General features: G+C 41.4%; 4 protein-coding genes and 1 long non-coding RNA gene across 5 annotated transcripts; 4 read left to right on the top strand and 1 right to left on the bottom strand.

Annotated features, from left to right (window-relative positions):
* The first annotated feature begins 7 nt into the window (after positions 1-7).
* Positions 8-2,055, top strand: LOC129582827 (uncharacterized). Its single transcript, XM_055474442.1, has 3 exons — positions 8-679; positions 775-1,512; positions 1,855-2,055. Exons 1-3 carry the CDS (start codon positions 74-76, stop codon positions 2,053-2,055), a joined length of 1,545 nt encoding a protein of 514 aa, XP_055330417.1. The 5' UTR covers positions 8-73.
* Positions 2,056-5,564: 3,509 nt separating this feature from the next.
* On the top strand, positions 5,565-6,742 carry LOC129582797 (uncharacterized). Its single transcript, XR_008689686.1, has 3 exons — positions 5,565-5,933; positions 6,254-6,365; positions 6,456-6,742. It is a non-coding gene; the product is annotated as an uncharacterized LOC129582797 (long non-coding RNA).
* A 776-nt stretch (positions 6,743-7,518) lies between these two features.
* Positions 7,519-11,771, top strand: LOC129582780 (programmed cell death protein 10-B-like). The gene is made up of 7 exons (XM_055474393.1): positions 7,519-7,846; positions 7,911-7,970; positions 8,027-8,150; positions 8,213-8,339; positions 10,484-10,565; positions 11,141-11,223; positions 11,298-11,771. The coding sequence occupies exons 1-7, from the start codon at positions 7,781-7,783 to the stop codon at positions 11,380-11,382; spliced, it is 627 nt and encodes a 208-aa protein (XP_055330368.1). The 5' UTR covers positions 7,519-7,780; the 3' UTR covers positions 11,383-11,771.
* A 1,041-nt stretch (positions 11,772-12,812) lies between these two features.
* Positions 12,813-16,380, top strand: LOC129582776 (uncharacterized). Its single transcript, XM_055474386.1, has 8 exons — positions 12,813-13,039; positions 13,326-13,391; positions 14,090-14,216; positions 14,771-14,894; positions 15,118-15,310; positions 15,385-15,486; positions 15,708-15,824; positions 15,920-16,380. The coding sequence occupies exons 1-8, from the start codon at positions 12,937-12,939 to the stop codon at positions 16,216-16,218; spliced, it is 1,131 nt and encodes a 376-aa protein (XP_055330361.1). The 5' UTR covers positions 12,813-12,936; the 3' UTR covers positions 16,219-16,380.
* Positions 16,381-22,543: 6,163 nt separating this feature from the next.
* On the bottom strand, positions 22,544-26,459 carry LOC129582779 (uncharacterized). The gene is made up of 5 exons (XM_055474392.1): positions 26,273-26,459; positions 25,418-25,994; positions 24,222-24,452; positions 23,650-24,112; positions 22,544-23,189 (listed from the first exon to the last, which is right to left on the bottom strand). The coding sequence occupies exons 4-5, from the start codon at positions 23,972-23,974 to the stop codon at positions 22,819-22,821; spliced, it is 696 nt and encodes a 231-aa protein (XP_055330367.1). The 5' UTR covers positions 23,975-24,112; positions 24,222-24,452; positions 25,418-25,994; positions 26,273-26,459; the 3' UTR covers positions 22,544-22,818.
* Positions 26,460-26,732: the final 273 nt, after the last annotated feature.

Genomic DNA, 26,732 nt, shown 5'->3' with positions numbered 1-26,732 from the left:
AGCGAAAGTTATTTTTTGACTTTTGTTTCAATCTGTAACGGTACCAGAGTTATCGAGTCTTGGCGACTACATCATGCTAGTGTACGGGAATGATTATGCGGCCGTGTACGCGTGGAACGCAGTCGACGTCCTCGTCGACGGTATGTTGCAGCACGGGAGAGTGATCAACGTGGTGGACAAGGGTTTGATAGTCGATTTTGGCTGCCGCACACAACGCACACAGTTTATCGAATACGGCCGCATTTTCCTCACGATCCAGCCAGCTTCCTGCATGGAGACACACCCGGGCGATAACGTACAGGTGCTGATGCGAGCGAGCCCCGATGTCCCGTGGAAGTGGTTCGCGGGTAGACGGGTCCCCACCGATTGCTCCTTCGACAGTTGCTACATCGTAAAGGTCCAACTACCGCATGGCGTCGTCCAGGAGCTCCTGCCCTGGCAACAAATGCGTCGACCGCCCTCGGACACGGAGCTAGCCAGTCACCGGGTGCGGGCGAAGGAATTCGAGATCCGCTCTTGTCCCTTGCCAGCGGTCTGGTCCGACGCATCGCCAGCGCTGCAAAGCACCTGCCGATGGCATCTGCAGCGCGTGCGGTTGGTCTGGTGTACGAAAGTGCTCCGAAGCACACTGTTGTACGTGCAGCATCCCCAAAACGATCCGCTGCAGCCGCAAGAACTGGTGTGTAGATGCTGCACGTAAACTGGGTCGATCGAATTGCAGTTGTTAACATACCGATATGTGACGGTAAGACGGCGCTGTTTTTGCTTTTACAGGAAGCCGTATACAAGGACGCGTTGAAGGATCATGCCGAGAGCAATATCCTGCTCGGTCGAGTAACTATACAGCCAGCCAAGACAAAGCGCATGGACAGTGTGTCCGATGAAATCCGTCTGTCTGTTCCAAGTGAGCTGTTGGTAGAGATATTCCTGTCGCTGAACTCCATATGCCGCGTCCGCTGTCGGCGCATCTGTGCCCTGTGGGACCACCTGCTCACCACCGAAGCGTACTTTCCCGATGTGCGCGTCTCCTGCCGTCCAGAGGAAAGTCCCTCATCCTGGATGAAGCACCAGTTTTGGATGCTGTCCACTCTTCTGCACTGCGTTAACCGCCGCACGAAGATGGTTATTCTGACGCAGGTGGATATAGACGAAGGGTGCGCGGCCGTCTCCATCATTAGCCACATGATCGACCGCATCGGGACGCTCGTGTTTTATCAGTGTTGCTGGCCCCACTGGGATTTTGCCGTAAATAAATTCCTGGCATGCCACGGCAGTATCATGCGTATGTGCAACGTTGCGGAGCGCGCGGTGCTGTTCAGATGCAGCTTGGTGGAAAGCTGTTTGACTGGCGTCCTGTCTTGCGTTAGCGGCAAACCAGGACCACAGTTGGAAATGCAGTTGTGGGACCTCTTGGAGCAGAATCTCGTTGCGACGGAACCGTTTGATCGGACGGTCTTGGCGGAATGGATCGCTTATTGCGCCCAGCATGGCCTGTTTTTAAAGCTTGAGAGCGTAAGTAGTAAGTACCTTTTTTCGGTGGGGTTCTGTCGATACTTACTGATAGTGTTGGTCACTGTTGGAATTACCGTACCGGCGTACGTATCGCTGGTTCATACTTCAATCGTAATTCGGGGTGCAATAAAAACCTTACTTATAACAATCATTGAAAAAGTGTGAGCGCGTCAGTTATGTTGCAGCTTTGTTTGGTTATAAGTAATTCTCCACAGTACTACAAGTATGGAAGTTTACATTTTACGATTTCGATAGGTGGTACTGATTATTTCGATTTACGATTGAAGTGTGGACCCAAATTACAAGTATAGCGTATTCGCGCGTGAATCGCAGCCTTTGCAGGCACTGTACAACTATCAGAGCGCGGATCCGCGCCCTTCCAATAACTATCGCGATTTCTTCTGGTCGGCCTCCGCCATCTCGGGATTGGATGTGAACACACTGACCCCACTGGCCGCGGCAGGTTTGCACCGCGTCATGAAGAATATACAGTGGCTGCCGCAGTCGCAACCTCATCGCACATCCTGCGCGAAGAAGGAATGACCACCGGCTGCAAGGGGGTCGTTATCCTATATCCAGGCTTCAGGAAACTGTGAATACCATCGTGCACTGCCACCTATACCGTAATTATCGAATCTGCACCTCCCCCCAAAATAAAGACCCCCCTCCGTAATAAGCCCCCCTCCCATAACCCGTTTGAAAAATAGCGCCTCCCCCCGAATTTGCCGCCCCCGGGGGCGTTATTAAATGTTAGGCGCCGCAAAATTAAATGATAGATATATACCGTAAATTGCTTCATAATACCTGTTATGATTTAACGAATAAACAGCAAACGGTCACAAAAATAATGTGGCGCTATGCTAAAATGCTGTTCGCAAGATCGTGAAATTACAAATACCGGTATCTACTGCTCTCACAGTCAGTTTGAACTAAATAGGATGCGCATTTGTTTGAAAAATAACGGCCTCCACCGAAAAATATCGTTCCAAAAATAGTACCACCCCCCCGAAATAAGCCCCCCCCCCCCTCCTCCAGGACGTTTGAACTTTTGCACCCCAGGGGTGCAAATTCGATAATTACGGTTCGTGTATATGGAGTTGATAGGTATGGAGAAGTGGATTAAGTTTAGAGAGGAACTAGTATGGCATAACCGGGCTGGCATTTATGTTTTTATGCTACATATAGGTAAAGTACTTCCGTTATTCTTTGTAAAAAGTTAACAGTTCATTTTAGTAGACTCTGATGCTTTACTTCTGTGTACGATGATTTTATGCCACAACCGTGAATGAACTGATGATAATAATATTATTATGGTGTAATACTGTTTAGTTACTCGTACTTTGTTGTATGTAGTCAGTCTGTGTAGTGACTTGTGGTTTATAACATTTTTATGATTAAAGAATCGAATGTACAGAGATCGAATTACAGGCGAGTACTTAATTAATTTTGTACAATTACAATTTACATTAGCTCCGCGTGGCGTTTCCGGTTTAATAGCCGGCCGACATAAAGTGGTAAGAATTGGGCTCTTATACAGTACCGTTTAATGGAACTTATAAGTACCATTTCTTCGGAATATATATATCTTACGTTCAGAATTTACATAATTTACATAGTTTTTTAATAATAATATTTTTATTATGACAATATGGCAATGGTGGCATTGTACGTACAAGCCCAACCTCGGCCTCCGGCCTCGGTCGGGAAAATGTAGGACTGAATTTTGATTGTTTTATTCTATAATTGTTAATATGTAATGATTATGGAATTATTGATTAGCAAACTTTACTGTAAAGTCTGTCATATGACGAACTACTACTCTTCTGTATATCCGGCGAAAATCCTTACCCTTGTGTCTGACCGGCGAAAATCCCTACCCTCAGTCTAACCGGAGGAAATTCCTACCCCTGTGTCTAACCGGCGAAATACCCTTCCCTTTTGTCTGACCGGCGGTATTCCATACTCCTTTTGTCTATCCGGCGAAAATCCTTACCCTTTGGTCTGACCGGCGAAAAACCCTGCCCTTTTGTCTGACCGGCAAAAATCCGTACCCCTCTGTCTAACCGGACGAAATTCCTACCGTTCTGTCTAACCGGCGAAAATACCTGTCCCTTTGTCTAACCAGCGCAAATCGCTATCCCTCTGTCTAACCGCCGAAAACCCCTACCCCTCCCCCTCCGTCTATCTGGCGAAAATCCTTACCTTTTGGTCTGACCGGCGAAAAACCCTACCTCTCTGCCTAAGCGGCGAAAATCCCTGCCTCTTTGTTTGACCGTAGGAAATTCTTATCCCTCTGTGTGTCTGGCGAAAATCCTTACCCTTGTGTCTGCCGGCGAAAACCCTTACGCCTCTGTCTAACCGGCGAAAATCCATGCCCCTTTGTCTGACCGGCGAAAATCTCTACCCCTCTGTCTCACCGGGAAGAACCACTTACCCCTGTCTGACCGGCGAAAATCCCTAACTCCGTGTTTAACCGGCCTCAATTCTGTGCTCTTATGTCCGCATGCTAAAATCTGTCTTGCCGAATTGACATTATTTTAAAACCATCCGAATGCCGAAATTTCCACCTGAAACAATCAGTAAATGCGTCCGCTTGCTAAAATTTTTTTAATTTGACATGGTTTATTATTTGGTGATCACGTTTGTCAACTGCGCAATCGGTTTTCCAGCCAATTATTATTTTTCCAATCGGTTTTCCAGTCATCAGATGACTGATTTTATTATTATCAGTATTATTATTCATAATTGTTATTTGTTTATTTCTGATAGTAATATTTATTATTCCTTTGTTTAGGTGTTACTTTTTTCTTTTCAAAACTGAGTGCAGAACTTTATTTTGTGTTTTAGGAATAATATTTCTGTTAACAGTATTGGTTATTAAATTATCGATAAAACTATTATTTAGTTTACGGAACCGTATAAGCAACAATGGTATGGCGAAAGTCCAGCCTGATGCAGCGAGTGAATGTCCGCATAATGAAATTTATCTCTTGCGCTAAAATGAATTTATGGGGAAATGGAAGAGCACCAAAACAGTGAAAACACCGCTCTTATAATAATCAGTAGAGTAATTAATTATCTAATTAATAATCCATAATAATAGTAATTCACTCAAGAAATAATTCTTCCTCCACTAATAATCACTAGCATACCGCGAATTGTTAAAAATAAAAATGTCACGTGCGAAAACCGAAGTCACTGTGCATATAAGCAGAAAAAATACGCAATTAATTTCATGAAATTTGGTGTCTGGAACTTCAAAGTAACTTTCTACCAAAATCTAAGACGCAGCAATGATGTTTCCGATTATACGTAAGTTACCCGTTGCCTTACAGTTAATCGCGTTATACTGTTGCCCTTTCCTCTTTCCGCCAAAGAAATGATAATGTACGAGTACTATCGCTCTGCCAGTTACAAAATTTCGACAAACAGGAGTATTAAGTTTTACTGATTACTGATGTACCGTAGTTTTTATGTCTCAGTTTGCCACGCTGTGTCAGTAGTTTCCGCTCGAAATATACGCATTTCCGCCAATCCACTAATAATTACTTTATGATAGGCCAATCAGCAAAATTCGTTTTGGTCGTGTTTCGTAATTCGAAGGAAAAGAAGGTCGAAAAACTAAAGTTATAGGGACAAATTACAGGATCTTAGCCGTTTTTTAAGCTATCGAACGAAATTCTGCGCCGGACAGTGTTGGAGGAAAAGGGAGAAAAAAAAACGGCGGAGTTAGGATTGTATATATAATAACAATATCAGTACGTACTACAGCCCGGTTTAAAGGCAGCTAGTGGCGGTTGCCTTGAGAGCTGGCAAGTCGAGCGACTTGTGCTCGGCATACCTCAGCTGGTAGGCTAAGTGCCCACTGCCCATTAACAACGTACGTACATTTGCCGTATATTAGTAAAGAGAAGGCGTGTCCTTGGCTATTTATCCAATGGCCGTGGTCAGTTGCGTACACAAGAAGGCGGCATGGAGCTCACTATGATGTAGCGCGCTTGGTTTGGATCTGCAGTCTGAATTTACAGCCTGCAGATTCATGCTTTCAGTTTTTTGAAACCATCGTCCACGTGAGTTTTTTTGTTTCAAAAACTAAAAGCTGACTCCGTTTTCCTTTTTCTTTCAACCAAACTAGGTTTTGCGCATTAGTTGCGTGCGATTTTGCATTTTCGTAAACCGATTCGGGATAAAGTTACAGTAGAGAATAGGCTTGCCTAAAGAAAAGGAAGCGTGTCCTGAAAACGTCCAGTTTGTGGCTGCCCTGCTCAACTACAGAACGGCTACTCTTCTTCATTTGTCGCTGGACTTCTACTTCTGCCCCATGATCCTGACTAGACGATTTCGTCAGCGTGCAGTTCTAGGGCAGGTGCACTTGGGAACAGTGAAACATAACCAGGGACAGTGAAATAGAACTAGTGAAGGTATGTTGAACCACCGCGTCTGTGGAGTTTACTGTACAGCTTTTAAATTTTATCTAAAATTTATGATAAAATAAACTGTACAGTGTACACCATTAACTTTGTTTTGCAAGTTTCACTGTAAAGTTTTCTTAGTATTTTAATTTATTTAAAATTTTTAATCAAATTATTGAAAATGATATGGAGTGTTACAGAATTGTATGCTGTAATACATATTTATTGTTATAATCTTTATTTTTTCAAATTTTGTGTAAGTCTCTCAACAAAATTTTAGAACGTAAAGGCCGCGGAAATATTAATTATTTTAAACATGCTTTTTGCAGATGCGGGTTCGCAAGAATTTAAAATGAAATAAACGGGGAAGTTTCGAACCCCAAACATCCGAAGCAGAATTCCAGCGCACATTTGGCAAAGGCTTTGTTGGCGCTATGAAAGGTATGTAGCTATCCACTGATTTCACCTCGTAATTAAAATCTGCCTACTGAGGTTCTTTAATTGGTTCAGTTAAGTTTTTTATGTTTTTAGCACATGTCCTCACCGCTGACTTCGCGACGTGACAGCCGCCAGAGCGATGACCTCCTGGATGAATCGCGAAATCGCGCGCTGCCGAATTTCAGCCGACTACCGGGAACGGCCGCCAAATTAAGAGCATAAAGATACCGGTAGATTTGTTGTCCAAAATGACTTGACTTTTATTGTTGTGTCTTGAATTCGCTTTTTTTTAAAGTTTTATAAGGTAGTGATTTATATGACCTAGATGATTTTAATTAACTGGTCAAGTTAGTAATTTGGTTCCTGGTTTTTTAAAGTTATTTTGCACTTAATAGGTTATTGTTATGACTTCGTATTAATTGCTTTTGCAGTTACGGAATTAGTTTTTTAGCGGAAATAATTAAAATTTAGCAATTTAAACTGCGTTCCTAACTGAGAACTCTGTATCCGCTGCTTGCGATCCGGTTAAGAGTACGGTTTGCTCCACATACGACCCGCAACGAATTCCTATAGCATCTTTCATCGAAATCGACTCTCTTAGGACTCGACTGACCAGTTACGGTGAATCGTCAAACGAGCCGCTAGGTGCTCGAAATCTGTATCCCTCTGTACTCGTAACACGATCGCCTAATCATAGAGCTCCACTCTTCAACCAAAAAAATTTCACTATACAGCCGCTCCTCTTCGGATCGACTGAGGATCTAAAGTGCAGTACCTGTAGATCCTTTAGGGATCGTTTAGAATTAAGCCTTAGGATCGGGCAGACTGTATGAATGTTCTTTTCGCGCCCTTGCAAACAAATTTCGTAAAGAATTTCAAATGAATTCAGTTCAAATGTTTCATACGACGAGAGTGCGACGATGGCAGAACAGCAAATACAAACAGTAAAATTAATACTAATTAACGTAAATTATAAAGATACGAGTACATACGGCAAGTATGTCGCCCATGTCAACCCCCCAGGGAACCCGGTTCTAACACTACGTTATGTGGAAGGAAACGGTTGCAGCTCGGCACTCCACGCCATCCGTAGCACCCTGCTGATGGCGACACGCTTTGGCTGAAAAGTTAAGGCAAACGCAGCACACCACAACTTTCCAATGAAAACAGCAAATTCACCTTTATTTTTCCATTCACAAACGCAGCGCATCATTATCGCCGTTCTCATTATTTTCCTTATCAGCATCTCCGTCATTCATCTGCGCCAACAGATATCTTTTCACCCATTTTAATGATGAATCCATCCATAATCCACTGCATCGTGCCTGTGTTCACAGCACTACGTACAGTGATGGATCATCGATGATTTTGTGATTATTTATTTGGTGATTTTCCCATATTTAAGTTTTCCTCCAAAAATGGGAGACGATTCCCCGGTGATTTCCTCAGCCTATCCCATTATCATCAAACCCGCTTTTGACAAAGTACGCGCAGAATTAATTCCCCGATCCACTGCAACGAAAATCTGAGCTGTGTGCGTGATTGCAGGTCAATCAGAGCGTGAAAGAACCGAAGGCATCCGACGATGTGCGCGATGCTTTCTCCAAGGCAATATCCCTGATTATGCTGTTTTTCCAGTTGTTTCTGAACCCCTGGTGTTGCAGGTGGAATCGGCGTATCCAGGATGGACCCACGATTTCCTCTCGCAGCTGATTCGCGCCGTGGAGCTGCCCGTTGTCAGCCTGAACGAGCCCGTTCTCAGGCTGGAAGCCTCCGTAGAAAACGAAGGTTGTTTTTTTTCACACATTTTTTTAATTTTTCTAACGGTGTTTGTGGTTATTTGTGGGCAGGTTTGCGGATAAATCGGTCGGACGACATTTTCCAGGATCTCAATAAAAAGTCAGCCAATTTGAAGCGGATTTTATCGCGGATACCCGATGAGATTACGGATAGGCGGACGTTTCTGGAAACGATCAAGTATGACACAGAATTTTTAACTGGCTGTTTTATTGCTTGGGTGGGGAGAGTGTGCCTGCGTTGTTAGCCGAACTACTGATCACATGCGACGTGGGATATTGTTTTCACTAGTATAATTTATTAATTAATTAATTTTTAATATTTATTGATTTATTATCAGTGGTTTATTAATTTGCAGTAAGATTTTTTTATTTATTTGAAATATTCAGATTTATTCAGAAACACCATACCGTAACTTAGTTATCAGTGTTAAAATAGTAATGCATTTATTATGCAATAATGCTACTGTTAAGCACTTAGCCCATCTTTGGTAATTTTTTTTCAGAAAGTAAAAAATTAGTAATTTATTTTTACGTTTCTGAACATACGAGTATGAAATAAGGTTTTTGGCTTATTTTGTTAGTTTCCTTGTTTTCTTTCCTTCATTGCATTGCTAGATTTTATCTCTAGAATCGGTTACAACAAAAAAAAACTATTGTGGAAAGGATAATATTACAATTTGCAGATTTTTTCCGCGCGCTTTTAATCACTTCAGTTGAGACGACAAGTTTAGCAATTTCACTACGCTGACTTTGTCATTTGATATTTGGTACTATTTCGTACGTTTCCGGAGCTAGATCATTTTTATTTCTTTTTTTAACCAAGATCATTTTCTCTTGGTTATTTCATGCGGTTCACTCGAGAAAGTTTGCAATTTTGTGTCGACTGCAGAGGTATTTACGGGTATTATTCATTATTGCTCGCCCGTTATTGAGCTGTAAATTACTGGTTTTTACTGGTTTTTATTAAATTATTTTAGTGAAAAGCGTGTAATTGGCTTTCATAATAATATAATCAGCAGCAGATAGTTTTCGAATTGTTCTTCATGTATTGCCTGATTAATTCCAGAATTTAGCGAATTAATTCCGCAATTTGAAATGTAAATTTCTAACCAGAAAACGAAGTAAAATCTCTGATTTAAAGAAAATAATTTGCGCTGACTTGTTAATATCCCGTTGGAAATCTTTTTGCTGTTTTCTTCTCGATAAGCACTTTCTCTCTCTTTAATGCTCATGTGACCGAATTCTGACGAACGTTGCTTGGATGATTACGATTGCCGGATAATTAATGCAACGTGTAGGATCTGTGCGGTGAGGTGCGCCTGCGCGCGAACAAGTGTTTGTTGATTCATCGTTGGTGATGTCGTTGTAATGGCGCAAAGAATGCGGCGATTATTGATGCTACGCGCATGAACAGCGTCCGCGGCGTCGTGCATGAATAAACCGGGCACAATTATTTGGAACAAGATACACTACAACGGCATTTCTCCGTTTGTGGCGCTGCATAGGCCGCCATCAACACGTTCTTTTTGTTTGTTCATGTAACCACGAAATTACCACAGTTGTATGTATTGTGTCGGTTTCTGTTATGTTTTTGGAATGCAGGACGGATGTGGCTGGTGTTCGCGTTACGTGTAGAGAATTATGAGTGAATTTTTTCTGGCTTATTTAATAGCGAAATTATTTCTGTAACTATTGAAGCTTGCCAATGCAAGGAGACTCACAGGCAGTTTCGCGGTTTTGTTTGGCTTGTTTGTAAACAGTTTTATGAAATAATTTCACAACTAAAGTCACTAGAATATAAAATATGTTTTAATGGAATTTATTTAATTTTGAAGTCGAATAGACAGATACGATACGAAACAGCCTTCCGTCTGTTTTGCCGTTAGTTTAATATTGTTAGAAATAAATTCCTTCCAGTAATAAATCAGCCCTTTTATTGTCGTAGTGATATTTGCTAATTCCGTTGTCACGTACGCATTCAGTTTCTTGTCTGCGTCAGATACGATGGAATGGTTTTACTTGTTATTATTTAATAGAATATACTATAAAACTGTAAATTGCAAATTCAACATTGATATGTTGAAGTTCTAAAACAAAAACCTTTTGGTGGCGAAAATTGTACTTGACTTTCCAACAGTTCGTGACCACTGCTGCGTCAGTATTTGTAGCAGTATTATAGAATTAATGTAGTGTTGTGACACCACTAGTCCTAGATAACGATATCATGTCTGTAAGTGACTTTGTGCAAGATATGCCCTGACATGGACACTGTATAATGTCTACGCCAGTCAGTGATTAATTTTTCTGTTCGTCTCTTTTTAGGGAGATTGCCAGTGCTATAAAGAAACTCTTGGACTGTGTGCATCAAGTCACAGAAATTATTCCTTCGGACTCGGGACGGCAGGTGCGTCAGCACTGTAGTTTGGAAAACTCTTGAATCACCGGATAAATATTTCCCAGTATCAAGAGTAGTAATTGTTAATTAATACTGGAGAGAATTGAGATTTAAAAATGATCTGCAGAATTTCTTCATTTATTAAGGAAAAGAAAAATTTTGGAGTTGGAATGGTTTTTTTGGCCTCCTTTGGGCGTGATTTTTCTGAAACTACTATTAGGATTACTTGAGATTCAGAATTGCATTTCTATCATTTTCACTTAGGCAAAATTAGCCATCATCACTTGCAAAAGATCTGTAGCAATTTGCGTCTTTTTTACGTTGCTCTTATTCTAGCAGCTTATGTGTTATGATCTAAATTTTTCAAAGTAAATGCAAAAACGATTATTTTGAAAACTGTAAAATTTTCGAATATGTCAAGTTTTTTTAGCTTTTTCTTTGTTATTTTTTTATCTCTCACGAAACACAATTTAACTCAAATTCCGGAATTGCTGCAGTGGGCCATTGCACTACGATGCGTAATGGAACACATTAGCTTATGCAGCAGATCGTGTGGTATCTTAAAGATCTGGCTAATTTTGCAGACTCTGGAGCAGAGAAAAAAAGAGTTTGTCAAATTTTCCAAGCGTTTCAGTAATACCCTGAAGGATTTCTTTAAAGACGGACAGTAAGTGTGGTTGATCGGAGCATTTTGGCTTGATGGCAGCCGGCGGTGTTGATTTAAACCGCTATTGTTCGTAGGGCCAACGCGGTCTTCTACAGCGCCAACTGTTTGATCAATCAGACCAATTTGATTGTGCAGACTGTGAAGGAGAAGTGCGAGTAGCGGCGGTTGTTGTGTTTAGCCTCTGTTTTTGCCCCCCTTTTGTTGTTTTCACGTGTCGGCACGGTGTTTTGTCCGGCGGCCAATGGTATTTTTCCTCTCCACGCAGCGGGTCGCTGTAATTTTTTTTATCTTGCGCTTCACGCGGACCTCGGTGGTGTGTGCAAACACGATAATTATTAATTCTAAGGTTTTACGGAGGAAATGCAGTGAATTTTATTTTTTGTATTGTTTTAGCTTTTTGCGATTTTTAGCGGATTTTTTTGGAGGATGTTTTCTTCCTCGTGTCGTTTAATATGCTGTTCTCGGTGTGTTACTTTTTGATTGTTTGTTTTTTGAAAAAATGATGTATTGTACAAAATGCCCGTAAAGAGATTAAATTTTCAATGTTTCGCGATCGCTCATATGTTTTGATTAAGCACATTTCATCGCTTTCACCAGAGAATATCAGGGAGGTTTTAACCCTTGCACTACGAAAGTTCTGATTCTCCATTTCAGTTGGCAGCTGCCGTTAGAATTTTGGCTGATGGATAAATTTGGTTAACTCATTGTTAGACGGTTAATTAATTAATTCCGTAGATAATTATCTTAGCCAACAGATCCCGTGCATTGCAATATTCCAGAATTAATTCTTGCCCGTTTTCGGTAATGTACATACTGTATGCACATAGGAAAACTGGCACCCCTTAATACGATTTTTTCTGCTAGTGTGATAATTACGGTAAAACCGTAAATGATATCGCATATGCTGGTTTAATGGCCAACAGTTTATCTGTGAAACTATGGATCTTTTTCTTCAAGTTTCTTGAAATTAGAAACTGAAAAGAAAATTTTATTATTAGTCTCTATGTATACGTACGCTTCGTTAAAGCCGTTTTTTTTAAAAATAGCGTCAATCGAATTTCTCTTTCTGATAAGACATTTTTCTGATAAGAATTTCTTATTATTAAGAAATTTAGTTGCCGCACATTACGTAATTGTTGAAGTTCAGAATTTAATCGAAACAACTTTTTATGCATGTCTGCGATCGGCATCAATCGGCGAAAAATATGAGTAACTGTACAACCGAAAATATACAGGAACAGATGCACGCCTCGTAGTTCTTTTGAACTAACCAAATCACAATCAATTTACATGTACATTTGAAATATTCTGTGCTTTATAATTACCAGTTGTTTTTTTTAATTGTTGCTGCTCTTTTGAAATTGACTGACGGTCGTATATCATTAGGTGACTTCATGGCTGCTAGGTTTATTGCCCATTAATTGTCACATTCACCTACTTCACCGTTTTGTACGACAACTGTACATATGCATGTAACGTGGTATGGTGATTTGTGACCTTGTCAGGAATTAGTCAGTCATGACCGGATAGACGTTGCAGATTTGCATGTACCTGTTATTTTTACAGCATTAAGCTAACTATATCGTTTTTCGTTTGGTGTACTTGTAGTATTTGTGCATACGAAGTATACCGACTGATGCGCTGGTACGTCGGTTTCAGTTTTCATCCTAATGACTTCAATGTTAATTTATAAATCAGGCCCCAATAATTATTATGAATGCATCCAGAAAAATCCTCACGGCATGCCTGCGGTTACTCATTACTGTGTTTCTGGATATCGTCGTGGGTTCGAGTAATGATCGGGAACCCCGGCAAAGTAAGCGGCTTATATGCACGATTTCGTTCTTCAGATTTTTTTCGACAGATATTTTTTGTAAATTAAGTTCCCGTCTCGGGATTTTCGGGAATTCGAAAAATTACAGTAGAAACACAAGTTCGGCAGCAGAAAAACCGGCATAGTCGGTGGTATGTATATTCAATAAAGAATGCGCTGAAATAGATTTAGTATTATCATTGAATATTATTTTAAGTATTCAGCTAGGCTTTCGTTGCACTCATGTTTTCATCTCACCATCAGGTTAATACTGTGTTTTTCATAACAGTGATGGGAGGCATGGGAATGCCGATGATGGGAATGGGAATGAACGCCATGCCAATGCAACCACCGGGTAGATAACCTATCATGAAATCCGCTTATGGTTCACGGCAATTTTGTCATCGTTGTCTTACGTACAGAGGGTGATTTTGCAATATGCTTCCACTTTCTTTATGAATTTATTGCCATCCTCACCGTGCATATTTTATTTTTAGAGCCGTTAAGTTTGAAAGCCCTTTCTCTTAGCGATCATAACAAATTAATTTTAAGAAATAGAAAACAACTTAGAATACGGTGGGATTTTGCAAACCGACAAGGGCGAACCAAACCAACCGAACCAAACCAAACCAAACCAAACCAAACCAAACCAAACCGGGCGAACCAAACTGGGCGTTCTGCTTTAAAATCACTTTTAAGGGCCACTTACTTCTTTTTTCGAATTCAATTAATTATGAATTATAAAGCACATATTGAAGTATTTTTAAGCGACAAGAAGTGAAGGAAAGAACAAGGGAGAGAATTACTGCAACTTTGTGTCCGTGCTGGAAGCATATTGCGAAATCACCCTCTGTATATTTCACCACTTCTATAATATTTCACTACCATGTTTCACTACCGTATTAGCCATTTACATATTTATGCATTATGTATTGTACTTTCATTGTGTTACCTATACAGAGCCCGGTTTGCTTTCTAGCGGCTAATGGAATTTTTATTATACGGTAAACATAAATGCATGTCATTTTTTGAAATTTTGTCCCGTGGTTACAGCTATGAGCCCGCAGAACCCGGCACCACAACCGGCAGCCGCTTCTGGTGGTTCCAGCACCGACAATTTCGTGCCGCTGACCATGGTCAGCTCCTTGACAGCGGATAACACATTCCTCAAATTACTCAAGTAAACCGACATTTATTGTTTCCGTGTCGAGACGTTTTTCTTTTGAAATTTTTTCCTGCATGACACTAATATTCAGTACAATTTGTCGCCAATTCATTGTACAACTTAAAAGTGGAACTTTAATATAAGAATTGAAATTGGTTGAATTGCTTAAATAATTTTCAACAACATTTTTACCAGTGTGTTATTTATGAAAATCGTGATCATTTGCGCACGTTTTGTACAAATAGCCACGCCCATCAAAGGAAGCGTTCCTCACAAAAGTTAACTGTACTAAGTTATTGCCTTTGGTTATTAATTTATGGTTGCAGCGTAATTGATTTTACTTTGTGATTATTTGCGTTTTTTTCTGTGGTGTGATTCTTTTGCGCCACAGTACTAGAATATCAGTGCCTGTTTTTGTATTGCTTAATAAGTATTAGTAAATTGTTATTTATTTTAATAAATAATAAGCATTGCTTAATAAGTATTGCTTAATAATAATAAATAAGAAGCGTTGCTTAATAAGTATCACTTATTTTATTTTTTCAATAAGGAATAAATGGATCTTGTAGATCGCCGGCGTCATCATCGAGTGAGCTAACGGCGGCGGAACTGCGCGATGCCACGCAGCTGGTTTTTAACCTCACTGACCACCTGACAGCCATCTGTCACCTTCAGTTCCATCCTCCTTTTAAGGTACAGTAAACATTTTTATTAGCCAAGAAAACAGGCTAGCAGCATAATTTCTGTAATACGTGAAATAACTCTGCAAATAAGTAGTTGAATTTGTTTGGCGAATATACAATACAATACATACAATACAGTTGAACATACAATACTTTGATAAGACTGTTTTTAAGGTTTTTAAAAAAATAATTTGTAGAAGTTTAATTTATAGGAATGCTTTTGAATATTACAGATTTCATCGGGTAATGTCGGCATCCGGCCGCAAGTGCAGAACGACTTTCCCATCCCCAACGGCTTCATCCATATTGAGCCGCCCGACCGGCGACCGGAACGCACTATTCTGGAAATTATTCGCGGTACCCGGCAACTGTCGCTGCTGTACCAAGCCGTCCAGATCGTGCCCGGCTTGACGGATTATTTAGCATGTACATCATGGCGATTTTCTCATTTTGCTTCTGGTCTGAACAGTGACGATCAATTAGCAATCGGTATTGCGTAGGTAATTCTCCCATCACCTTCTTCGCGCCGAATGATGAAGCGGTGGAGACATTCGGGATTTCGCGGTTTAAACTGCTGTTACACTGGCCGAATGCCATGCAAGGTAAATCCGACAGATTCGACAATTCAGAGGCAATATTTTCCTTGCCTCTGAATTTTTAATGTCTCCATTTATTTATTAGTTGGTTTTTGCGTTGCTTACTCTGCTATTCTGATAAAACTTGAAATACTGAAATTAGAAATGCGTTTCCAATGATACTTAATATGCTTCTTATACGAGTATTTTAAGTTAAAAACATGGCCGTACTTCTCATATTCTAACAGAAATCCTAACGAACATGATCGTTGTCAACGGGTCGTACTGGTCGACCGACTGGACCAGCGATGAAGGCCTAAAAACCCTCAACACCTACGGTTCACTGATTATCAAGATTGCCGACGGTAACCGCACCACATCACCGCTCAACCACATCCATTACAAGTTACAACTACAGTGTACAACCATCACTGTTATTGACATTCTGCCTCGTTTACAGATGGTATCCTGCGCGTCATTAACTCCAAAATCTCCCCGGTCCTCCCGTCGGAACGCAACCGGCCCCCGGGTCTCCTCCCGGGGCGGGCGCGTGAAGACCAGGCGTTGGTATTAGAGACGGATCTTAAGGCATCCAACGGCGTGGTGCATATTGTCGATAATGTATTGAATCCGCCGGTGCCGTCGTTGAATGACACCGTCGCACAGATCTTCCCGCTGCATCCGTATATGCCGCTACCCAAGATCCGGGTTAGTGCGGAGTGTAAGCAGATCCTGGCGGATTTGTTTGATGCCGAGTAATGCCGTAGCTGATCGGGGGAACGCTCTCGTCAAACATCGGAATGGCGTTGTTATGCTGATTGGTGCTTTTGAAGAATATGATCTGCTGGTGTCCGTAATACGAGCAAGCACGCCGTTTAAGTCATCTGTTTTTTATGGGTTGACGCAAACCAAAATAAAGTTATACACGGAGAATAATTTGGAAATTATGTAAAAGCAACCTAACCAAAAAGGCAGAACTAGTAGTCGTAATACAAGGCAAAAATATAGAAAAAGGGTAGCGCAAGCAGACGTACAGACTCTGTATGTACTTACATATTGACTCGTGAATTAAAAGTACGTACGTTTTATTACTACATAATTGTAGAAAAATTTAGTAATATACCTTACGATTACTTCTTAGGTTAGGTTGTCGGCTTTGTCCGCGCGTCGTAATTTCCTTACAGTTAATATCAGATTTTCATTACATCGGTCAAACAACTACGATAAAAGTACCTTATATTATTTTATTTGGAGCGAGCTTTGCATATCTAGAGTTAGTAAGTAGTGGTTAAAAAGTGCAGCCTTGCGTGTCCAGATAGCGAAACTCTTGCTGCGTTCATAGTTTATAACGAGGCTGACGTAAATAAGAAACCCCTATGTCATATCGGTTTCAAGTTTCAACATAGCTGCCAACGGAATTTAAAAAGGTCAAGCCGAACTTGCAGTTCATATCTACGGCCGATTTCAGAAAATTCTTGTACTTCATGTTGAGTCTTGATAGTCTTGAAGCACGTTTTAAGATCTACGGTTTATGTGTGCTTCAACACAACGCTGACAAAGCACATGATCTTTTTATTGTGGGTTCTATCAATATTCATACAGCTGCACAAGAAAGGTACTTAAATTTTTTAATCAGCAAACCCATTTGATTCGTAAGTAGCGATTTCATGTAACAGAAGTGATAAGTACGTACGATAAATCGCTTAAATACGACAAACACCTATTTGAATCAATAATTATTATGGGCCACATCCTTATAACCTTGGCTGAATGCCAATCTTTCCAGTTTTTTTAAGTCTTTTGAGTTGGAGTGTCGTTGCTAATACGACCACGGGGTCCAGGATTATCTGCAGCCAGGACAGGACAAAGGTTACTGCGCTCATTTGACTGTAAAACTCACCATCAGCGGCAACAACCTGGAACGCGAATACCGCTGCTGTATCTAGTACTTTTTGTGGAACCCAACAAATTAGCAGAGAAGCAAGCAGCGTGACGATTGGTATAACTCCTTTATAACGTTTCTTTTTGCTTTGATGGTGAGCTAAGTATTTGCCAAGTATTAACGGTAGAGCCACGACCAGAAACAGCAACGGTGTAATGAAAACAGCAACCGAGACAACCTTCAGCCATAAACCAACGTCGCCGGCGTAGTAATTGCAGTTCTTGTCTGCATAACTGGCCTGTAGTATAATGCCCGGCACGCAAAGAAGATGGATGTAAATAAAAACCATCAACACTACCAACTTGGTTCGCGAGAGCGTGGAGCGCTGGTAATATGTTACGGGGAAGAATAAGGCCCACATCCGGTTGATGGTTAACAAAGCGTGGAGATGCAGAGCGAGTCCGTCCAGTGTATACTGCTGATACATCATTACGGCACACGGTATAACGTCAAAACATATTCTGGTATCCCAGTAACCCTATTAATAACATTTATATAGAAAGACAGTTTTATATGTTTCGGATGAGTGATTCACAAAAAACCGCATGTGATACACAGGTTTGCATGTCGGTTCATGCAAATCGCTTTCAGCACTGACTGATAACGCCTGGATAGTTATAAGTTTATCTCGTTCATCATGAATATTGTCGTGATTCGGCAAATTTCGTTCGAAAAATACTAAAATAATTTTAGCTAGCAAATTCATCTTAAGCTTCTACAGATACACTTAAACTTACAAAATTAATTAATCTTGTTGAAGATGTACGAGCATCATTTGCACAAGTTAATGTGTATACGTAAAAGCTAGGTGAATTGCGATATTTCGACCGTATTACTAGAAAAATTTGTATTACACCTTGAAAGATTGGGCATTCTTGTTTTTAATGCGTAGTACTCTGTAATTGATTACCGAATGTGCGCTTAACTGTAATTATGCATAATCGCAAATCACCTTATTTTTTTCTCTGCATGCTAGCCAGAATCTTAGGCAAAGATGTAATTATAATATATTTTATTGCACTCCAGAAAACTCCCGGTAGCAACGGTAGCGCCAAATTAAATATTACTTAAATTAATCTCCTTCGGACTCAGAGAAAGAGACAGAGTGCGCATAACAACAGCGATATCGCTAGCTGACTTATTTTTGTAGCAGGTAAATAATTAAAATTTACGGGGTAATAAGACACTGTAAGTGCGACAGCCGGCAGACGAAATGTTTCATTAGCGCCACGAAATGTTAATCGATAACGTTAGTTACTGAATATTGTACTACTTCTTAGAATTATGCACCCATTGAAACGGTCCGCTTTTGTATGCAGTATTTCAGACTAGCACAATCAATCTAACACAAACGCCTGATTATCTGATAGTTTGCCGGTGGTAAAGCTAAATTCATCTATATTCATCTATACAATAAACCTCTCTATGATATAACATTATATACATTGTCCATATTATACATAAAGATAAATGAACACCGCGCTAGTATTTGGCGTGTTTCTACCTGTATATTATAGAGATTCATTTCTGTTAGCTTACCGCAAGTCAGACTTACAAAAAGCCAAGTGGCAGTGAGTAACAACAAATGACGCGGAAAAAACTACCCAATAATGCGATAACATACCAACTGTCACTGCCGCGATAAGTGAATGACCGAACTTACGCTAAGTCAGTCTGTTGATAAACAACCGAGTACATGTACTTTATGCATCTTCACATCGCACATGCAAAAAAGAGCTCGAAAATGTTACTGTATATCCAGTTATCTTCAATACATCGGTAAAGCTAATTACTGCCGTCTTGAATGACTATCGAGTTAGCTTTAATATTGCTTAATTAATAATTATTGCGCGAAATTACCACCTAATTAGTAATGAATGCCATCTCAAAGTCAATAAATTAATGGTAGCATATATCTCTCTGCGTTGTAATTATGTTAAATCTGAATTTGTTATTACACAGAGTCAATAACACAGTATTAACAGCATTAACGTGCAATGCATTGCAGTTGCACTGCACTCGTGTACACCGTGTAACGCGTAACACGCACAATGCATGGATAAGTCAACGATGGCCAACGGAAAATCTAGTCGAGACTAGATTTTCCGTTTGGCAATGTTGCCTTAAAGTGGGCATGTGTTGACTGTTGCAAGAAACCAATGCACAACGCTTGCGTTATCTGTGAATGACACATAGGACCATGACGCACAGTCCGTTGGGCTGCATTATCATAAGGCAGTCAGAACTGAAAGTACCTAATCATTAATCGTTATGGTCAATCAACAGAAGACATTCAACGGTTCATAGCTGAAAACACATAGCAAAAGGGGCACGTACGCGTACATCACTGATGTCAAAAAAAGTCTCTTATCAGGATTTCGCACAGAGTGCATCCCAACGGCTGCGTGTACCATGCAGTTCCATTGCGGGTGCAGCACTTAACTTGTTAGTGAATGCGCTCGACAAAACTTGATGTTTCAGTCGAGCGCAATCTTCGTACCGCGCTGCACCAACACTGAAATTCTTGATTTTCCTGTGTTTTCCAATGCTACTATTTATCCAACAGGCGGCAAGTAATTTAACTGATGGTATTTATTGGGATGTATGTGTATAAACTGACAGCATCCAAGTCTATCCTTGACTCTTTCAGACAAAAAATGATTTACATCGTCTGGCCAGTGCAGCCGTATCTTATTACAAATTAATACCTATTTCTTTGTTTTGGGAAGTAGCGATAATTGCGAATCGTTGTACTAAAAACTGCGCACAGTGTACCGGTATTCTCTGACTGCATGACAATCGAACTGGACGCTCAGTGCTATCAAGCGAGGTTGGTGTGGATGGTTTGGTGATATACAGAAACTGGCAGTTGTCCACCGAGGAGGAAAAATACATTTTCCAGAAAAGATATGCAAAGTTGGATTACTGACATGTTTGCCGGTATAATTTCTATCAGTTGAAAACTTTTGCATACACTCATGCCCAACAACTACTCCTGAATCTAAAGCGTCAATAAATTCCTGCTGATTGAATACGAAAAATGGCAACGTACACAAAAGGGTCTTCAAATGACTAATCAGTACTGCACTACAAAGTACAAAAATTTAGGAGACAGACGCAAAGGGTCTGTAGAGAAAAAAAGCAGTATTTTTACCAAGGTATTTTTGCCGGGTTACGACAAAATAACTCCAGGACAAATTTTGTCTTTTTCAGGACAAAAAAACACTGATTTAAGGGTGATTGTGATCCATACGTTTCCCATATGAGTAAACGTCTAAATCAATGTACCGATATTACTATGATTCATATACAATGTACGACAAAAAGAGGTTGAACCGATCAGTCGGTCCGCGGTTCAAAATAACCTCGCAACGACACGCCACCACTAAAACTTGGACGCTTACTCACTACTTTCAGACGCTAGCGCTCCGTGAATATCAAAGTGCAGCTATACTAGTTGCATATCAAAAGGTGTAGAGAAAAATTTTAAACTTTTTGATACTAAACCTGTGGCTGTTTATGGCGAACAGCACAAATTCTAGCAATTTTGCTTTCCCATAGACTTCGGCATTGATTGCAAGCCAAACGGTTATGCGCACACGCCGCACAGATCCTATGCTGTGCTTAAGAGAAAGCAAAATGGCTGGAATTTGTGCTGTTCGCCATAAACAGCCACAGGTTTAGTATCAAAAATTTCAAAATTTTTCTCTACACCTTTTGATATGCAACTAGTATAGCTGCACTTTGATATTCACGGAGCGCGAGCGCTGAAAGTAGTGAGTAAGCGTCCAAGTTTTAGTGGTGGCGTGTCGTTGCGAGGTTATTTTGAACCGCGGACCGACTAATCGGTTCAACCTCTTTTTGTCGTACATTGTACTTCTTATTGATGGGGTAACAATAACTGCTGACGAACCCAATAAGACAGAATGCGGCGTTGACCGCACTCAGTGTTAGAAGTCCAAAGTAATAAGGTGTGTGGAATTGTTGAAGCCGTACAAACACGGTAATCAACAAGATATTCATAAGCAATCCCAAACAGCTGCTGACTGCACTGAAATGCATTTTCCATAGCCAGTCATTCTCGCTATACAGGTACGTGACTGTTGTATTGTCATCCGAGATGTTTCCTGTCGAGAGATCAACATCCGTTGCATCATTAGAGAAATTTCCAATGGACATGACGAAAGGTCGATCAACCTGCAGTGGTCAGCGGAAGACGCGTTTAACGAGAAAAGCAGTTTTGGAAAATTCAGATTGACGGATCATGAAAAGGGCTGATACAAAACGCTACTAGACCAGGTATAAATCGAATGGTTTCAGTAACCAATCGCTTGTGCTTTTCTGCAGTGGTTCGGTATTTGGTTAGCGCGTAAGCATTGAACGTCACTGCTTTTTGTAACCCGCTTGCAAGAACTCCATTAAGCCAAACAGCTGTAAAATTTTGCGCTGTTTGTAAAATCTCTTTTACCGATTTTCTTTTTTTTGGTAGGGGACAACTGCCACAGATCACAACGAGGGCATCAAATTGCAATAAACGGCAGCGGAATTGCGCGCTACCCCACAGCTGGCGTTTAACCTCGCGGATCACCATTCGGCCTTCCGGCACTTACAAATCCAGCATTATCCCACCCTCTCCTTACAGGGTGTATTTTTACGAGATTTTGCACAAGAAAAAAATGTTAAACGGTATGCAGAAGTTACACTGAACTTATTCAAGGAATTACGAGCATTTATAAACATACAAATATAGTCTGTATAAAATGTTGATAATACTATTTTTAAACTCTTCCAATAATTCTTGTTAAACTTAATTTATGGAGTGCGTGGAATGTTGCAGGTTTAATCGGGTAATGTCAGCATCCGGCTGCGAGTGCAGAACTACTTTGTGTTTATTTGTGTTTACTGTATTTCGGCGAACAGGTTGTTCGTTTTTTGATTTATGCGGCCCTTAAATCCAAGTCCAATGATTTGCTATGCCGCTATGGGAAGAAATAACTGATTTAAATTGGAGTTACGCCGCACTTAATTTGCCGGTTTTGCCCCCATTCTACTAATTACAGTGTATATCAGTGCCAGAATTTATATAAGTGTATCACGGGCTGTCTAAGTTGTGTTTGCAGTAATTACATATTGTGACAAAGAATAACAAATAATCATGTTCGAACTAATGTCAATGGTACAAGGTGGAAAAACTCAAGAAAACCGGTAGAAATGAGGCGGTAGCGAGCAAAGCAGCACAATGACCGGTATACAGCACACAGAAAATGTACGAGTAGAAACACAATTAAAAAATACGCAATCTTAGCGGAAGCAAAATTTAATGATAAATCTCATCAGCAACATTAAATCGAATTAAACCGAAGTCCACGGGATTAGCCAGTGCATTACCAATGCTGCAAATATATGCACGCCGTGTTCTAATCGTACCGCACTGCCGTGACGCCGGCCACATTAGGCAGGACCTTGCGCATCTCCTCCTTGAGGCGGTTGAGCACGTCCCAGTTGGGCTGACCGTCCGCCCGCGGGATGTCCAGTTCGATGATACTGGTGTGGCGCTGCTGCTGGCGATCCTCGTGCTCTTTGACGAAACTGGCGCCGTAGTGCTGCAGGAATTCCCCGTAGTACTGGAACTGGGGATGCATGCAACTAAGGATCTTCTGCGCGTTGAGCATCTTCGCGTCGATGGGGTGGGTGTGGCGGATGGCTGAGACGTACTGGGCCGCCGTCATGGTGTACTCGTTCTCGGTGGGGCTCACCTGCCGGCAGGTCTGTACCGGCTGAGCGTTCCCTGTTTTTCAGCCAAATATCTCGTAAATCGTGTGTAATACTCGTATAATATGTATATCGCAGATAAGAGTACATACGGTATTTTTATCTATATTAAACGTCAGCAAGCAAAAAATTCATGCATACGTCTAGTACATGCGCCGGCTAAACAGGTACCGATATAAATTCTTGAACAGTACGGTACTCTTGAAAAAATCTGAACCAGCCTTTCTACAATCCGACTTTTAAAATTAATTATCTCATAGTATCCTAATAAACTGTTGCTTTTGAATTTATTCAATTTCTAAATCGGGCATCTATTTCGAAAATTTTTGAGCAATTTGTTTTTCATATTTTTCGGAAGGTTACCTCTGCTGGGCTGCAGCAAACGTTATTCTGCCGTTGTAACAACTCACCTCAGTTAGATAGAAGCCTAATTAAGATGAATAAAAACTCCTTATTTTGTCCTATATTTTTCTTACCAGCTTGCGCGTTTTTCATTCGGTGATGTGTCAACGCCCGCGTCAGGGCCAGGAACGGCGATGTAGCCCCGGCTTCGTGCGCCATCCTCCCGATGCGCGTATCCGTAATCGGCACACTCTTAAACAGCTCCACCTCCTCCTCCATCCGCATCTGCATCGTCTTACTCTGGGTGCCCTGCGCCAGCCGGAACAGCTCCGGTGCCAGCTGCTGCAGGACCATCTCCGCCGCCTTATGCTTGGCCGCCTTCTTGCTAACCCCCGTCCCAAACCCGGCCGCCTTGCCCTGCAGCATGACGGTAACCTCGTGGCATTCCCCGGTACTCATTACCTCCCGGAATACGTACTCCGGGAAGCAGTTGCGCGCCCGCCTCGTGAACTCGTGGAGTAGCTGCAGCTGGGTCTTGTTAGCGATGTTGATGGTGACCTTTCCTTCGGGATGGTCCGGACAGTGCACGGTGACGTACTGTTCATCATAAATCAGTAATATTAAATAAAATAATATAACACATACAAAATAATACTAATATTTAACAACATATTGAGGATTATAAATTTGTATTAAATTTTGGTACCTGGGCGCCCTTAATGACCGGATGGGCTTCGGTATCGGTGTGGAGGTGCTTGGCCAGCGCTGCTACTTTACGGCTGGCTTGTTGGGCGCGGAGGGTGGGTATCTGGGTGGTGGCGAAGGTGTAGCGTTTCGCGCAGTATTCGCGCACTTCTTCGTTGGTCAGCAGGGCGGTCTTGAGGTAGTCGGTCCCGGAGACCACTTCGGTGACTACATGTTCGTTTCCGGGAACTTGCTGCAGTTAACGGCAAAAAATATAACGATTGCTAATGTTAACAGTACCATCGACAACACTTAATTAATCCACAAAATTATCACTACAAAATAGAATCAGTAAGTATACGATTTTAAATCCAAAGACGTAGCGCACCAGGTTGTCAAAGGTAAAACTGACAAGATCTGGAGCAAGTAAAACGGGAAAAAACTTCCAAAAAGCATTTGAAAAAAACAGAAAGTAAAATGTTAACAAAACGTTTGTTGTAATTACTGCAAAACCAACAATAATATCTAATAAAACAACATTACCAGCAACCGATTATACTTTTTTATAATAATGCATTACCGTAATGGTAAAAGTTAAGCGATCCCCCAATTCATCGTTACCCATTCAGTTTGTTTATATTTCGTAATTATTTTAAGTATGCTAACTGCTGCAACAAAATAAATTCTGATTTATTCTATAATTTCAGGTCACACTGCACTTTGTCAAATTAAATTAAAATCCACCAAATTACAAAATTAATTATATGAGCTAAATCAAGTTCGTGTAGCATGTTAGGTTGTATCAAGAACTTACTATAGGTAGAGGACTGGGAAGCGACTCTGCAACGGTCGACTACGTCATCACTGTCGCATACAGAATGCACTGGTGTGCTATTGCTTACCATAGGCCCACAGATTTTATTGTCCCTTTTTAAAGATATTCTCAGTTCCTTTCTCCTCCAAAGCTTTCTGATATTTTTAACAGATCATATTGAATTTAGAAACCCAAACATGAGGGGCTAGAAATATAAGAGAAAAGAAATATGCTGAGAAAACTGACAAAAACCGTAAAAAACCCGCATCTGTCACCATGGCAGCCGCCCTCCCGTGTATGCGAGAGTGATGACGTCAAACGGTAGGTTACCAGTCCTCCTCACACTATAGTAAGTACTTGGTTGTATCTAAATCTAAATGGTTCACAAGACTGCAAATACTCACCGCATCGGCGTTTTTGGCGTCCTCCTCCCGCGCGCGTTGATACTCCAAACACGGCACGGCCCCCACCGGGATCTTTCGGTACCGGACCGCCCGCTCGCACTCTACCTCGTAGGGCCGCGCGAGAACGCACACCCCGACACGGCGTGATAGTACACCGGCAGCCCGCTTTCATGCCACATCCGCTTCCAACCATCCGGCAGCAGCTGCGGCCGAGCCTGGCGCTTCTCCACCAACCGCACCCGTGTAACCGTCTCCGGCTCTTCTTCGGGAACCGGCTGCTCGCCATCCTGCAGATCCTGCAGGTTCTCCATGGCCATGTCCAGGTCGTCGCCTTCTTCGGCTTCGACGTCAGGAGCTAATTCCCCGTCTTCCATGTCCATCAGCAGCGGGTCGGTCAGGTCGAAGGAGAAATCCAGGGGGTTGGGGACGGTGGTGTCGAGATCGCTGTACAGGTCGTGCGCATGAGGATAGGCGGGAGCGACGGATGTCGGGAGGTCGTGGTGGTGGAGAGGCAGCCCGATAAAATCCTCCAGATCGGTGCTCCATGAGGGTGTGGAGGACATGTCCATGTGTGCCACTGCAAAGCAAGGAGTGCCTCCCGATCACGGGACTTCAAGCAAGCAGTGTTTGTTATGAAGGAAGAATCAAGAAACGTTGAGATACAGAACACAGTTGCTCAACAGGAGGTAGTGGTACAGAAAGGATACGTGAATACGATCGTTAAGAGACCAGGAATATGCCAACTGACCTTCCTAAAGACTAGCAAAGAGACGTTGTTTCCCATCAACCGCTAAATACTGAACTACATCCTTTTAGTACCGCAAAATCAAAAATCTATCGCCACCAGACAATTACCTTGGATTGATTATTGTCCACAGGCTCACAGCACACAAAGTGTAAACAGTAACGATGTGACTTGTGAATAATCCCCGAACTACGCCTACAGAAGAGTAGCCGTTTTACTTGATTCTTCGTCCACAAAAAGTTTGCTTGTGGCTGGATTAGCTTGGACAGTTATTAGAAGCGTTAACAAATTCGAACTGACTGCTTCAATCATCCGCCGAATAATGCGCACATTCGATCTTCAGCACTTTTAATTCTGTGCAGTGTGATTAGTATGTAGTACGTACTACGTATTACTGCCTAGCAACCATCACGCTTTCGAAACCATGCGAGTTATTTGCAGTGAAAGCACTTGTAGATTAGCATCATTAGCGTAATCAGTTAGCATATTAATTTATTAGACGCAGTTCACTACGGTTAATAAATTCAATGGGCTACATTTCTCCTCACCGGTATAATTTTATCTGTAGAT

The sequence above is a fragment of the Paramacrobiotus metropolitanus genome, unplaced genomic scaffold (genome assembly GCF_019649055.1).
Source record: "Paramacrobiotus metropolitanus isolate TYO unplaced genomic scaffold, Prichtersi_v1.0 Parri_scaffold0000008, whole genome shotgun sequence".
Taxonomy (NCBI): Eukaryota; Metazoa; Tardigrada; class Eutardigrada; order Parachela; family Macrobiotidae; genus Paramacrobiotus; species Paramacrobiotus metropolitanus.
This window is presented reverse-complemented; position numbering and strand designations above follow the sequence as displayed.

Excerpts from the sequence above, each read along its gene's own strand:
- LOC129582827 (XM_055474442.1), top strand. The coding sequence starts at position 74 with ATGCTAGTGTACGGGAATGATTATGCGGCCGTGTACGCGTGGAACGCA. Across the intron at positions 680-774 it reads CGCTGCAGCCGCAAGAACTG|GAAGCCGTATACAAGGACGC; the intron begins GTGTGTAGATGC and ends TTGCTTTTACAG. Across the intron at positions 1,513-1,854 it reads TGTTTTTAAAGCTTGAGAGC|GCACTGTACAACTATCAGAG; the intron begins GTAAGTAGTAAG and ends CAGCCTTTGCAG.
- LOC129582780 (XM_055474393.1), top strand. The coding sequence starts at position 7,781 with ATGGGAGACGATTCCCCGGTGATTTCCTCAGCCTATCCCATTATCATC. Across the intron at positions 7,847-7,910 it reads TCAAACCCGCTTTTGACAAA|GTCAATCAGAGCGTGAAAGA; the intron begins GTACGCGCAGAA and ends GCGTGATTGCAG. Across the intron at positions 7,971-8,026 it reads TGCGCGATGCTTTCTCCAAG|GTGGAATCGGCGTATCCAGG; the intron begins GCAATATCCCTG and ends CTGGTGTTGCAG.
- LOC129582776 (XM_055474386.1), top strand. The coding sequence starts at position 12,937 with ATGAATGCATCCAGAAAAATCCTCACGGCATGCCTGCGGTTACTCATT. Across the intron at positions 15,487-15,707 it reads CTGGCCGAATGCCATGCAAG|AAATCCTAACGAACATGATC; the intron begins GTAAATCCGACA and ends ATATTCTAACAG. Across the intron at positions 15,825-15,919 it reads GATTATCAAGATTGCCGACG|ATGGTATCCTGCGCGTCATT; the intron begins GTAACCGCACCA and ends CCTCGTTTACAG.
- LOC129582779 (XM_055474392.1), bottom strand. The coding sequence starts at position 23,974 with ATGAGTACCGGGGAATGCCACGAGGTTACCGTCATGCTGCAGGGCAAG. Across the intron at positions 23,190-23,649 it reads AATGAAAAACGCGCAAGCTG|GGAACGCTCAGCCGGTACAG; the intron begins GTAAGAAAAATA and ends GCTGAAAAACAG.